We start from the raw sequence: 14346 nt of genomic DNA on the forward strand, positions 1-14346 counted from the left end.
AGAATTCATCACTGTATAATTAAAGTAATTTTCTTTAATTGCTTGTTTCCTGCAGCTCTACAAGGACCACAGGACGAGCAGCGAGAATGCTTCCCATAAGTCTTCAGACAGTGATGTCAGCGACGTGTCAGCCATCTCTCGAACCAGCAGTGCCTCTCGCATCAGTAGCACCAGCTACATGTCCATCCAGTCAGAGAGACCCCGAGGACGTTTCAGGTGCATCCATCACGTATACTGTATAGCAAATACTACTGTTTTCAAGCAGTTAGGTGTCTCTCTTACAAAGACCCTCCTGCGTGACTGGATCGATATTGGAGCGATATGAAATAACGGTATTGATTTTGTGAAAATGAATGATTAGTCGAGCCATGCGTGCGACGGGCCGCCACATAATGAAGAGCACCAGTGTGAGCGGCGAGATCTACGGCATGGAGCACGCAGATGGCAGCCAATCCGACACCGCCCTCGGGAGCTTGGGAAACGGGATCAAAAAGCGTCGCTCGAGCCTCAGCCAACGTGTTGTTCCCATCCTGACATCGAGACGCAGTCGGAGTACCTCGCAGCTCAGCCAGACAGGTCAGATATGATCTTAAAAAAATCCAGGACGGTAAGAAGGAATCACTACGACACATAATATTCCTCGGTGGAGTTTTAAAAAAAACACAGTATTCTATGTAGCAGGGAATTGCAATGTACTAAAAATTGTTTAATACATTGTTGATATTCCCTCGTAATGTGTTTGGCATCATTTCATCCATCTGTTAGCAAATCCAATATAAATCTTAAAGGTGCAGAAAGACATTTTTCAATTAATTAAAGGCTCATTTATTATTGGGGGCAGGATACAAACAAACCATTCTCCACCTATCATGGGCCACTGACCGAGAAGATGTCCTGACTACTCTTCCTTCATTATTAACTACAAAACAATGAGTGTTAGTTCTTGTTTTACATCTTCTAACGTTTGGTAGTTGCGAACGTGCCCCCATAAATTATCAATACAGTAAAGAAGTAGCCTTGTTTAGCACAAGGCTCTTCCAGGAAGTGAGCATTAGGAGGCAGGCCCAGTAGAAAAGGTCCTCAAGGATCTTGCCACCATTCCTGAATGGAGCAGCTATGTAGAAGATCTGTCATCTGGGAGAAACTTGGAGCACCTTCGTCCTCTATGAAGGAGTCCTCAGTGTTAGGCACGTTACTATTGCCCCCTCCCACAAATAAAGTTATTTTTCTTATTTTGAAGTACGGTCACGAACATAAGTATGTTCCCTGTCTGGAGAATGTGTATTTATGGCTAAAACGAGCAACTGGACACTGTAAAACCTTCCTTTTCTGCCGGTCTAAGTCATTTTCTTATCATTGGAAGAATTTATACTAGTATACCGTTACATCAAATATATCACCCAACCCTATTTTACACCAAATTTTGATGTATTTTCCCAAAGTGTGAAGCAGTTATACATCGATAGAGCACTTCAATTGCATCTTCCATTGTCAGTCACATAAAGATATTAAAGCCCAGGTCACAACCGTAAATACGATTTATTGTGTTTCTTTTGTTCGCGGAGAACATAGTTGTAGTGACCGTGAAGGTGTAAGATGTCGACATGCATGGAGGACGTACAAAATATGTGAATGTGCATCAGCCCACACTAATTACATTTGTAGGGTACACATGTGGCACACGATACATAAAAAAAAATGTACATAAGACACACTTTGGATGTACTGACGATGCACAAAGACGTACAAAGTGCATAAGTTTGTCTTGCAACCTGAAAAAAAAAAAACGGAAGCACCCGTAAAGGTCTTTTGACATGACAAAGAAACTGTGCGGCCAGTCTACGGCTCCACAATCAGCAACGTCACGTTGCTTAGCTTAGGACCGGTTGTGACCTCGACTTTAAGGTCATGTGTACAGTACGTATGTGCCTTGTGTCTTTAAGTGTAAGACTATTACACATGCAAAGACGTTTTATCTGTGTTTCCAGTGCTTTGGTGTTTGTTGTTTTTCATTGGTTTTGTTGTTATGTGTGTTATTTCAGAGGCGGCGGGTAAGGCAGCAGAGAGACAGAAAGGTAAACCGATAGAAAGACAGTGTAGAATGGACAGAAACAAACGAAAGATCGTCATTATCATTGTCATTATGAATAATAATCTACATATTAAGATTAAATTTAAGCATAGATTTAGTCATACGCAGCACCTATACATACAAGTTATGTGCATCAGTCGGTGATTATTTTGATATCACACATTTGAATATACAAACAGTCAAGTTGGTATTTGGTAATGTACTTTAGAAGTAGAATGCAACTCATAGATCATGACAGAGAAGAAAAGGGTAATTATATAGTAGTTATAGGGTAAGTTCCTGGTACCCCCAGCCCCCTCTTGACCTCTGTCTCCAGCACGCTCCGATCCCCGCCCTCCTCCATCTACGACTGCTGCTTTTAAAGAAGCTCGGAAGTTGGAATATTTCAGACCTCGAACTAGGAAATGTGAAACTGGATGAATTCTTGAGTTCTTTCGTATGAATTTGGGGCAAATCTATGCACCCCAACATTGTTGAAAGTCAGATGCAGTAGATACACTAAAATACTTAATATTCATTATTCATCTGTAAAGTGGAACCTCAAATATAGGATGTTGCCTCGGTTTGCATACATTTTCTGGTTAATGTTCAAATGACGTGCAGATGTATTTATATGTTTTTTTTTTCCAAACCGATGCCTGATCCCAAAGTATTGGGCGTGTGTGTGTGCAAAAAGAAGTGATGACGCAACTACACGATAGAAGAGACCATGTTTAGTGTGTGGATATAAGCCATAGAAACGGTCACAAGGTGGCAAAAGTGCATCCTTTCAATGTAATAAATCCCCCACAGCAAGCAGGAAATTAAAAGGCATGGGGGGGGGGGGGGGGGTAGCGTGCAGGAGGGGTCATTTTAACGCATACGTGCACATGCCCAGTTCAGTTCACGGTGCTGTAAAAATATATTTACGTTGTGCCATGTGTGTTTTGGCTAAATTTGCGTCAAAATGACATTATACTTGAAATGTATCTTTTCACAAAAAGCTAAATTTTTTGTTGAACTTACTTATGTTCTACCACTAATTACTAAAGAATGAAAAAAAAGGTAGAAACAAACTTTTTTTCTGACTAAAGAAGATGTTTAATCTTTCATTTAGTAGGTACTATGTAATGGTAATGGTAATGGTTTTATTTCATTTGAACATGCATCAGATTACAATTGAATGCATCACATAATCAGTTCACAGTTCCACATGTCCAAAAAGGAGTAGGAAGAAGCAAAGCTTATTAAATCCTACCCCTCCATCTGGTACTTTTACGATCAGTAACTGTTACATTTGTTCACTTCCTGCTTTCCATAATACAGTTTAAGGTTTTTTTTTGTTTTTTTTTTAATAATGTACCTTGTCCATCGATAACAAATGTTACTTTTTGAAAAGACAGTGAATGAGTTAACGACATGCCACGTTTTGCGCCATATTGTACGTTAACTGGAAAATGTACACAATCTGAGGCAAAATTTTGGCGAAAATATTTGATGTTAACCAAAAACCACCCTAACCGGGGCGTATGCTAACCAAGGTTCGACTGTGCTTTCATTTGAGGTCTGATCTTGTAAGCTGACTTCCCAGTAGTCTTAAATGCAGTATTGAATGTGGTTCAGTTCTTAAAAAAGGCAGAAAAATCACCAGTTCGACATCTGCATTGTTGGCCTTTCCTGTTTATTTACTATTGGTGGAATATCTGATTTGAACTTTTAACAGCGAGTTTTTCGAAAGAGCTGAATCCCTCATCTTTGTTTGGATGATCATTGCATGATTTCTATTTACCCTGAAGTATCACCTTTTAAACATAGAACTAAATATCCCATGGTAATGGGGACCACTGTCACAGTGACATCTTCCAATTCACATGCTAAGGATGATTTGTTCACATGGATTGTGATGTCATCAGGCTTGTCAGACACTCTTTGAAATCTACACAAATTTGAAAAATGTCATGTCATGTCTGATAACTGATAATATCCTCAGCGAAACAGTTCAAAGCAAGATCAAACCCTAAACTTAAGTATTTTGTTTGCCACAGAATCCTCAGCAGGTAAGAAGGCGTCTAAGGCCGGAAGCAGCAGCATCCAAAGGAGCGTGGAGACAGGCAGAGCGGTGGAGTACCCACGAGGGGGGTCAGCCATGAACCGACAGGCCAGTAGAGAATCTACTGATGGCAGCATGAACAGCTACAGCTCTGAGGGAAAGTAAGTACATGCTTGCTAGTTCCAGACTATGCAATATAAATTACCTTCAAGTTTGGAGAACAGAAGAGGTGGCTAATTATTTAAACAAGATGGGGTAGCTTTTTGTGTGTGTACAAGAATCCTTGCAGCAGTGGATGGGCAACTATGAGTGTGATGTACCGTACTGGGTTTCCGTGTCTCTTACTGTGTGTGGGTGTGTGTTCCAGTTTGATCTTCTCAGGGATGAGGTTGGGTGCCGACAGCCAGTTCAGTGACTTTCTGGATGGCTTAGGGCCCGGTCAGCTGGTGGGCCGGCAAACACTGGCAACACCTGCAATGGGTGAGTGTTGACTCATGGATGCTAACAGCTCACAGCTAAGAAGTTATACACTTATATTTGAAGAATAAAATGCATCTCAGCTTTGTGATTATAGGAGAAAAGGGGTTTTATTAGTATCACCTTTGGTTTTTGCTCTTTTTTCCAATTTTTGCTGTTTATATTTTATTTTTCAAACTATTTCAACTTTCTTCCTAAATAAAATGTTCCTAAATAAAATTATTACTTTTATTACTATTATTATTATTATTATTATTATTATTAATTAATTAATTGTAATTTAATTGTAATTTTATATTTATTTTATATATTATTATTTTTTTATTATTTACATTTATTTATTTTATTATTTATTATTATATATTTTTTTATTATTATGACTAATATTATGAATATTTTCACTTTATTCCCATACTTTTCCCTAACCTAATTTTCAAAAAATTACACATTTATTTTGGTTTCTTTGTCTCTCATAGTATGACTGTTTTTTTCTTTAATATTTCAAATGTACTACTGCTACTACTACAATTACTCTGTTTCCTCATAATATTAGTTGATTCAATTTATTCGGGTACAATTGTGACTTTCTTTTAGAATACTACTATTTTCTTTTAGTACTTTGACTTTGTTCTTGTAAAATTACTGCGTTTATTTTAATTTTTTTGCTTTCATTTTCAAACCGTTTCAACTTTCTTCTTGTCATATTTTCATTCTTGTAATATTAACTTTCCCCAAAACCTAATATTGTATTAGTTGTTTTGTTTTTTGTAATGATGATATTTCAGCTTTTCTTTTTCTTTTCATATTTTTATTTTATTCTCATAAAAGTACTGTTGATTCTTTCTATTTTTATTGTTATTATTATTTTTTTGGTTTTTGTTTTTTAGTTTTCTTGTTAAATTACGTGTACCTTGGCCCAATACAAAAAGCCGCACTTCGCAAATGGCCTGTGGGCCTCACTTTGGACAACCCTGGAATAGGTCATCTATTAAATAAATAATAATTACATCAAAATACTTGCAATTTTACTTCACTCACTTTTTTGTGTGATTTTCCCACATACACAGGCGATGTTCAAATTGGTTTGATGGATAAGAAAGGCCAGTTGGAGGTGGAGGTGATCAGGGCACGAGGCCTTACCTCCAAACCGGGTTCCAAATCCCTCCCAGGTAACAAATTTCCTTCGTCACTTCTTCCTTTTTGCATCTCCCTCACTTTACACATCACAATACCCAAAGTGGGTTTTCCATTCCTTCACCGCTTTAGTGCCTAATTGTATAATCCCTTTAACGCCATCACTGCATTCGCAGCTCCCTACGTCAAGGTGTACCTCCTGGATAATGGAAATTGTAAAGCCAAAAAGAAAACCAAGATTGCACGAAAGACCCTGGAGCCTCTGTACCAGCAGCATCTGCTCTTTGAAGAGAGTCCTCAGGGCAAGGTGCTTCAGGTAATCTCCCGTGTGTGTGTTTGTCCGTGTATGACAGACATACCAAGAATGGATAATAATGGTATTAATCCAAAAAAGTTGTAGTTTCTTTCAGAAATGTGTTTTTCTTAAGAGGTCGGATTTTTTTGTGTCAAAGTATTGTGTATTTACCTCCTGTGTGACCTGTGTGTGAATGTGGGAGGAAACCGGAGTACCCGGAGAAACATGCAAACTCCACACAGAGATGACCGAGGGTGGAATTGAACTCGGGTCTTCTAGCTGCAGCCACACATGCATAAAATAATGCTAAATAATTATAAATGATGGATAAAATGGGCAGTCAAGGCTTTAAGGGGGTCCAGTTTGGGGGGCTTAGGATCTGGTCTTTACTAATAGCAGTTACATTAAGTGATGTCTGTACATCTCTAATCATTGCTATTGTGTGTGATTTAAAAAAAAAGTTATTATTAGATTAATAATGCATTGAAAATTATTTTATGTTTTAACAATACTTTAGGGAAGTAGTTCTCAACTGGTCTCATCCTGGGACCCACGTTGTGTCATGGTCATTTTGCCATGGCGTGGCGCCCTTTTATAGACATATTTTTTTTTAAGTTAAATTACCTTTCAGAGCACAATATTAAAAAGAGCAACTATTTTAGACTTTAATGTAAAACATCAACAAAACTACATTAAAATATTGATGTAATTTTCTGAATTTTTTTTATAAATAATAAAAAATAAAAATATTTACATTTATTATTTTATATATAATATATATATTATATTATTTAAATATAAAATATTTATTAAAGAAAATATTTAATAAAATTAAATACAGATATTATATATATTATATATTATTATTATATATTATATATATTATATATTAAACTACAAATATTTAATGCCATCTATCCATTTTCTATGGTGCTTATCCTCATTCCCTCTTTTTTTGTTTACACTAGGGATAAATATTGATCTAGAACCATTGGATCATTTAATCTATAACCATCTATAACCAAAAAAATATGGACCGGGACATTCCTAAAGACTACAGTAAATGCTGAAGTGGCCGGTTGCTTGTGTTTGGGTCTTAAACCAGACCGCCTGTTGAGGACCTTCTTTTTCTTTGTCTTGTCTCAACCTTTCTTGTTCTACCTGCCTGTGTTTGACTAAATACCTTCTGATTAGTTGATTAATCGATCAATGTTGCATTTGGGTACTTTTGCCCCTAACGCCACATTCATGACCCTGCCCTTCTCTCCTGTAGGTGATAGTGTGGGGCGACTATGGACGGTTGGACCACAAATGTTTTATGGGTGTAGCACAGATCTTACTGGAGGATTTGGATCTCTCAAGCACGGTGATCGGATGGTACAAACTCTTTCCGCCTTCCTCATTGGTGGATCCGACTCTAGCTCCGCTTACACTATTGGCGTCTCAGACATCATTGGACAGCTCAGGACCACCCCCTGGTGTTCGGTCCTAGTGACCGCGATGACACGGACCCTCCAAAATCCCTTCAGTGACAAAATAGAGGAAGTACCTGAAGTACCCAAGTATAAGAAGATGATCTTGGTCAAACAATAAAAGCCAGACAGAGAGACAGTGAACGAGAGAAGGAGAGATAGAACTAGCCAATCAACGCTTCAAAGGAGTCTGACAATCATTTCTCACACCTTCGATTCTTTCTCTATTTGAGCCTTTTGTTTTGCAAGCTTTGTCGTTTTTGTTCCTGAGCTGCAGGTTTATGTCCACCTTCATGATCGTTTCTCTGTATTGGATTTCTTTCATGTATCTTTTTTTTTTTATTTGTGCATCTGATCAACGTCACCTGCACCTGGTAGCTAGGAGTGCTCCGAGTTGGAGTTCCTAAAGGGTCAAACTGATACACCTCCATGCAGACCAATGCCTGCTTGAGATCTCCATTGGAATTGCCAAGTGTAGCTGAGCTGGCTGCCTGGCATGCTTTGATAAACCTTTTTTAAGTTAGACACACACACACACACACACGTGCACATCCTGATTGCTTGCCTTGTTGTGAGATATGAACGCAAGCACAAGACAGAGTAAACAAAGGTTTGGATCTTTGTGTGAACAAAACGCCAAATGTATGTGCTTTTTATACTTTACAGTAATCCCTCATAACTTTGCACCATGGATTTCATGGGTACACTATCACCGTTTTTCAAAATTACCGTATTTTTTGGAGTGTAAGTCGCACAAGTCCAAAAATGCATAATTAGGTAGAAAAAAAACATACATAAGTCGCACTGGAGTATAAGTCACAGGAACAGCCAACCTATGAAAAAAAGTGCGACTTATAGTCCGGAAAATATGGTATATATTGATTAATGAATCATGCTGTTTTGTGTTTGAATACGGCCTATTATTAGTAAAAAAAAAAATCATCATATTTACGCCAAAAAGTAGCATTTTCAAGCATAAAAATGCAGTAAAATACATATATAAAGCATTCTATTAGACCAAATGATATGTAGTAATCTACGCCTGCCACTAGGTGTCAGTAATGTTACTGTAACATTCCATGAAACACACAAGCACCAGACTTGCTAACACATTTCATCTTATTTTCAATTTTTATTTCTACTTCTTATGTTATTTAAAAATTGAATTTAAAAGATCATAAACTTGTTTTCTATGCTCTAACTATGAACCTTATCACGTATGACGGTCAGGTCTAGAAGCAAATCATCGCCATGAATGAGGGATTACTGCAGGGGTGTCCAAAGTGCAACGTTGGTTTTTTAACCGGCCCCAGCACATTCAAAAAAAATACAGTTAAACTAGAAAAAATTCAAAAATTGAAACAAAACAGCAGTAATTTTACCAAAAAGTCCAAATAGAATAGTCATAATAAAATAAAAATTCTTACATGGAAGAAGTCATAATTTTGTGAGAAATTCTTAGAAAAGACATTTTATTTTAAGAATCATAAGGTTGAAATATAGAAAAACTGTTATTTTCTAAAGTGGTGCTATTATGACAGACAAAACAAAGAATAAAGTTGCAAATTTTGGAAAATTCGATTGGGACAAATGAGAATAAAGTCAAAATATTACAGGAATAAAGTCATTACCAGAAAAATAACATGCAAATGTTATAACATTTGAAAAGAAACAACAGAATAACTTTATTTCGGAAGGAAAAGTTGATACTTAATAATAAGATTTTCACTAAGCTGTTTTTTTCTTGTGTCCCATCCATCATTTTTAAGTAGGCAACCTCTGATGAAAAGTTAGGACACCCCTGGATTATTTTATTTTGAATTTTTATTTAGCGTTCTTGCTATCAAATAGCGGCTGCTGTCACGTCAAAATTACCCGACCACCCGGGGGACACCCTGTCCCGACCCCCAAGCTGCATGCACGTCTCGCTACTTTCATTTACTTTTATTCTATTTTTGCTGCTTTTGTTTTTTTTTTTAACTCAACGACAAAAGAAATGAACAAATCTTGAAAAAAAAAGAAAAAAAAAGACAAAAAAGAAAGACGCTACAATGTGTGCTAGTTCCACATGCGTTTAGGCCGGCTTGTACGTTGCATGTTCTTGTACAGTTTGCTTGTACTGAATATGAATACAAACTGAGAAATCGCCAAGTCGACCCTCGCACCCCGACCGATGGAGTGGTGTGACCCCCCCCCGGCCTCACCTCACCTTCCATTTTGGGTCTCAATATTCATATGGAGAATTGTTCCTTTTTGCCCTTTGCTGTAGTACGGAGCAAACGCTAGCCCCAGCTGATCACCAGGATGGAATTGTAGTGTCAGTTGTGCGTCAGTTTGCCAGGCTCCAGACAGAGATAGAGAATGTGTGTCAAAGAGCTATACGTTATGAGTTGAAATAAATGATAAAGATAGAGATATTTATGAATATATAAATGAGTGTATCTGCACACCTTGTACATAGAAAATCAGGAGAGGTGATGGACAAGACAAACATCAGTGACACATATTTTTGTTTTGTTTTTTTGCTTTGAATGGAATTGTCATGCTTTTGTTGAGCTCTAGCTGCTGAGCGGTTTTGAGCCACAGGGGGGCGCTCGGAGGCCCTATTATTTTATTTTCCCAAAAAAGCAGAAACAGCTGAAGCATTGTTTTTTGTTTTTTTTTCCACAAGCTCCCCCCTCTTGTTTATTTCTGTAGGTCGGGACTGGACATCTAGAACCAACGAAGAATGAGACTTTGCAGACCTATGTTGCTGATGTTTGTGTTGAAACTCTTGGCAGTGTGGCCGCCTGCCCCTTTCCTTTGTCAGTATTACTTGACAAATACTGATTGTTTACAGCCCATGGCTCCCCCGAACCCCCAAACCACGATGCTAGACGAAAGACGGAGAAGTATTCACTGCAACAGTTCTTGTTTGTATAACAGATGTGGCTCTACTGATGTGTATGTTTTATATTCAAGAGTTCATTTTTATTATTTACAAATAAAAGACTGTGCAGAAGAAGAGAGCTGCTTTTTCCAAAGAAAATGTCTCATTATTACTAGTTCCGTTCTGCAGGTAATCATGCAAAGGAAACATCGTTCCAGTTTTTTCTCGGATCCACATCTAAAACGCGTGCCGTGGAGGACCAAGACTGCAGGTTTTCGCTCCAACCTGTTCCTCCGGCAGTTGATCTAGTTGATGAGCTCCTTTCCTTGAACTGAACGGGATGTTGATCATTAAAATCATCTGCTTTAGTGTAGCCGGTCACTAAAAACCCGCAGTGTCCCGGCGGCCCGCCATGGCAGGAGTTTGACACCCCTGCACAAGAGACAATAGCCACGTTTACATGACGAGTTTTTCCTCTTTCTGAATATAATCTTTCCTCTGACTTTTCCAAAACCAATAGTATACATGGAAAGGAATATTCCAATCTCCTGTTTATATGTGCCGCTATAATCAACCAGAATAGTCAATGGGGCATGCCCAGTAAAACGTAAACATCAACATCATGTGATATCGGCTTGTTGGGATAACTCCGTATTGCCAGTTTTTCCTTCGTCCAGTCTTGGAATTTAGTGCCGATTGCTGGCCTCCATTTTTAAAAGTGAAGAACATCTAAATTTAAACAGGAAAAGATCAAAATCAATCTTGCTAATATTTTATATTTTATAATTAAATTCAGGGCATGTTTTATATAGATATATATTTTCTTTTTTAAGAAAAACTGGACTTGTGAATGGCGTATAGAAGGGTTTGGATTCTACTTGCCAACCGCCAATAAACAACAGAAGAAGAAACAAAGAAGAACGCAGTCTGACAACTTTCCGATTGAGCAGATATCTCAATCGGATTGGGGAAAGGAATATTCCACCCCCGTTAATCCGATTATATGTTCATTCGGATTGGCACTTTTCTTTCGGAATGAGGTTCAATTCTTTCCCTTTGAGCAAATAAACCGAATTCAATTGGAATATTTGGGTCCATGTATACGTGGCTAATGTAAGAGCGTGACATGATATTTCCTGGTTTAGTATTTTACCTACGCATCTTGGAATGGTAAAATTCTCAAAAATGGTAAAAAGAGTATTTATTGATAACAAAAGATGCTCACAGTGGAGGGAAAAAACACAGTACAACAAAAGACGCCGGTAACCGAAAGTCACCAGGGAGCTAAAAGTACAACAAAAAGGCACAAAGCAGCAAACAAGGAAAAACTAGGGAGTTCAACTACACAGGAAAAAAGTAGGCAGCAGGAAATAATAGTACTAAGGAGTACTAAGGAGGTTAGGCAAAGGCGCCAGGAGTCGCGAGGCATGAACTATGCAGGGGAAGCAGTAGGACAATCTGACAGGGGCTTGCTGGGCCGCATGGCATAAGAAGGCCTAATTGAAGATGGGCTCCAGGTGTGCTGGCCAGATGAGCCTGGGGTGGAGTCCTCAGCAGGACCGCAAGGAGACAGCAGAGGGCAGCGGACCAAGCAGAGTGAATCATGACAGAAAACTGATAGAAAAAATGCTGGGTAGTGTAGATGTTAATGTCACATGGACAGGATGACCCCACAGTTTGTTCCTGGTGCGTGACAAAAAAAAATAAAAAAATAAAAAATAAAAAATAAAAAATAAAAAATAAAAAATAAAAAATAAAAAATAAAAAATAAAAAATAAAAAATAAAAAATTAAAAATTAAAAATTAAAAATTAAAAATTAAAAATTAAAAATTAAAAATTAAAAATTAAAAATTAAAAATTTAAAAAAAAGTCTGGGCTTCCCTACTGAGACTGCTGCCCCTGCGACCCGGACCCGGATAAGCGGAGAAAAATGGATGGGTGGATGGAAATACAAAATAAAAAAATAAAAAGTACATTTCCTGCAAGTAAGCACTTGATTAGGAAACTGGGGCTTATTTTCAATCCTATACAGATTACGTTTCCTTTTTAATTTTGCATTCCCTGGATTTTTTGCTGATGATGATCCATGAAATAACATGTGAAACCGATACGTGTTCGTTCCACCACAGGAGATATGTCATGTTACACATATCAGGTATCGGCGGATATCGGTATCGGACATTTAGACTTAGACTTGGATATTTGTTATCACCAAAAACGTCGATATCATACATCCCTAGTTAACATACAAGACCTGGACTACCGTAATGTTGATGGACATGATGGAGGATGGACTTACGTATATTCTTTGTGTACATTTTATTTGATTAATAACTCAAAAGAGAGAATCATGAAGACTCCAGTTAAAATAGAAATGAAAAATATAATAAAAATAACTTGAAACAAAACAAGACATCTAAATGTTCCAACTTATACATAAATGCAATGTTGCTGTTCAAATGGGCTAACTATCTCCAAGTAATAAAGTAGTTGATATTATGATGAAAAATACGGTTTCTCTCTGAGCTGGAGAAAAAACTGCAGACTGCGCTTCTCTTTCCAGCAACACATAATCCCAAAAGAAATATAAAACAACTTTGGCGCAATTATTTCATATTTTGTGAGGTCTCTCCAACTTTTTTTCCTCTGTGGACTTGACAGCCGAATACAAGAAGCAGAGGAATTGGAATTGTTCCGACGGCTAGACCGGCCCGTTTCACATCGCTCTAGCTGGGACTGGAGGACTCTAATAAGGACCCACCTCTTGAAGGATGCAGACCTTGAAATGGGACACAGCTATTATCGATCAATTAATCAATCAATTTATTTACATAGCGTCAAATCACATCAACTGTTGTTTTAATGCCACCTTACACACGGAGGTCACATTCATGAATGAAAAGTGGAGAACCAACTGAAACACCGCATGAGTAAGGCAAGTAACCCCCCCCCCCCCCTGAACCCAGGCTCTGTGGGGCGGCCGTTTGTCTCAACCAGAGATATAAAAAATGTATTATATCTTATCATGTATCATTTTCTATCTACTATATCGGGCAATAGGGGTGTAAATGTTATTATAGGGGTGCTATTTCATGTCTAGAGGGCTCTAATAATGTTACAAATAGTATTTAGAAGGTTGTAAACACATCCATCCATTTTCTATCCTATACCCCAGCTGATTTGGGTGGCAGGCAGGATACAACTATGGAAATATTCCATTTATGAATAAGGAAATTCGTTTATCACAGTGGAGTCTAGCACCAATTAACAGTGATAAATGAGGGACTAGTGTACACATTTTTATTCATTTGACCACACACTTCCCTTATGGTGTTCTCTTTGCCTCTTTGATATTTTATATACGTGTATTGGAGCCTATATAAGCAATCATTTCAATGATAAAAGACAAAATATGAAACTTTGTGCAGACACCGAAGTCAAAGTCAGCGCAGAGAAGCCGAGCTCTCCATCATCCGTGCGAGTCAGCCAGCATCACGACCAGCAGCTTCACAACAGAGTCATCATCAAGCCAGTGGAGTGGAACAGCTTAATGGCCTATACTTCCTGGCCACCGTACGTGGGAGACGACAGATAAGAAGAAGTCTCACCGTGTGACCCTCTTGCAACGCCGCACCTCCGAAACGACAAGCTCCTGCTCTTTGTCGCCGCCGTGTGGTCAAACTCATCCCCTGCATTGTTTATAATGAGGATACGGTACTCGCTCAGATTTGTCATTTTGACAACAGAATGGAGACTACGGTGGAAACAAAATGTTTTAAATTGGTTACAATCGTATGACCATATCAATCATAATATTTATTCAAATGTATGTACGCCCATTTTGAATTAAAGTACACGTACAAAGCATCAGCGTCACATATATGTTAGATTCCACCATTTATTGAATCATTTGTAATATTTACAGCTGTTAACATCCGACCAAGGCCGAATTAGCGATTTAATACATCAGTGTTGTG

General features: G+C 38.0%; 1 protein-coding gene across 19 annotated transcripts in view; it reads left to right on the top strand.

Annotated features, from left to right (window-relative positions):
* The window catches only part of LOC131103244 (regulating synaptic membrane exocytosis protein 1-like), a 68423-nt gene extending 57319 nt beyond the window's left edge, over positions 1 to 11104 (top strand). For 8 of the 19 annotated variants that reach the window (XM_058049395.1, XM_058049404.1, XM_058049458.1 and 5 more), the window contains 8 exons: positions 56 to 216; positions 362 to 576; positions 2043 to 2075; positions 4117 to 4282; positions 4489 to 4601; positions 5666 to 5767; positions 5909 to 6048; positions 7301 to 11102. In XM_058049395.1, coding sequence (XP_057905378.1) covers positions 56 to 216; positions 362 to 576; positions 2043 to 2075; positions 4117 to 4282; positions 4489 to 4601; positions 5666 to 5767; positions 5909 to 6048; positions 7301 to 7519 — 1149 coding nt within the window. In that variant the 3' untranslated portion in view covers positions 7520 to 11102. Of the gene's footprint in view, positions 1 to 55; positions 217 to 361; positions 577 to 2042; positions 2076 to 4116; positions 4283 to 4488; positions 4602 to 5665; positions 5768 to 5908; positions 6049 to 7300 lie in introns of all 19 variants that reach the window. The other 11 variants (XM_058049354.1, XM_058049410.1, XM_058049362.1 and 8 more) reach the window with 5 other exon arrangements.
* Positions 11105 to 14346: the final 3242 nt, after the last annotated feature.

This window comes from Doryrhamphus excisus, chromosome 2 (genome assembly GCF_030265055.1).
Source record: "Doryrhamphus excisus isolate RoL2022-K1 chromosome 2, RoL_Dexc_1.0, whole genome shotgun sequence".
Taxonomy (NCBI): domain Eukaryota; kingdom Metazoa; phylum Chordata; class Actinopteri; order Syngnathiformes; family Syngnathidae; genus Doryrhamphus; species Doryrhamphus excisus.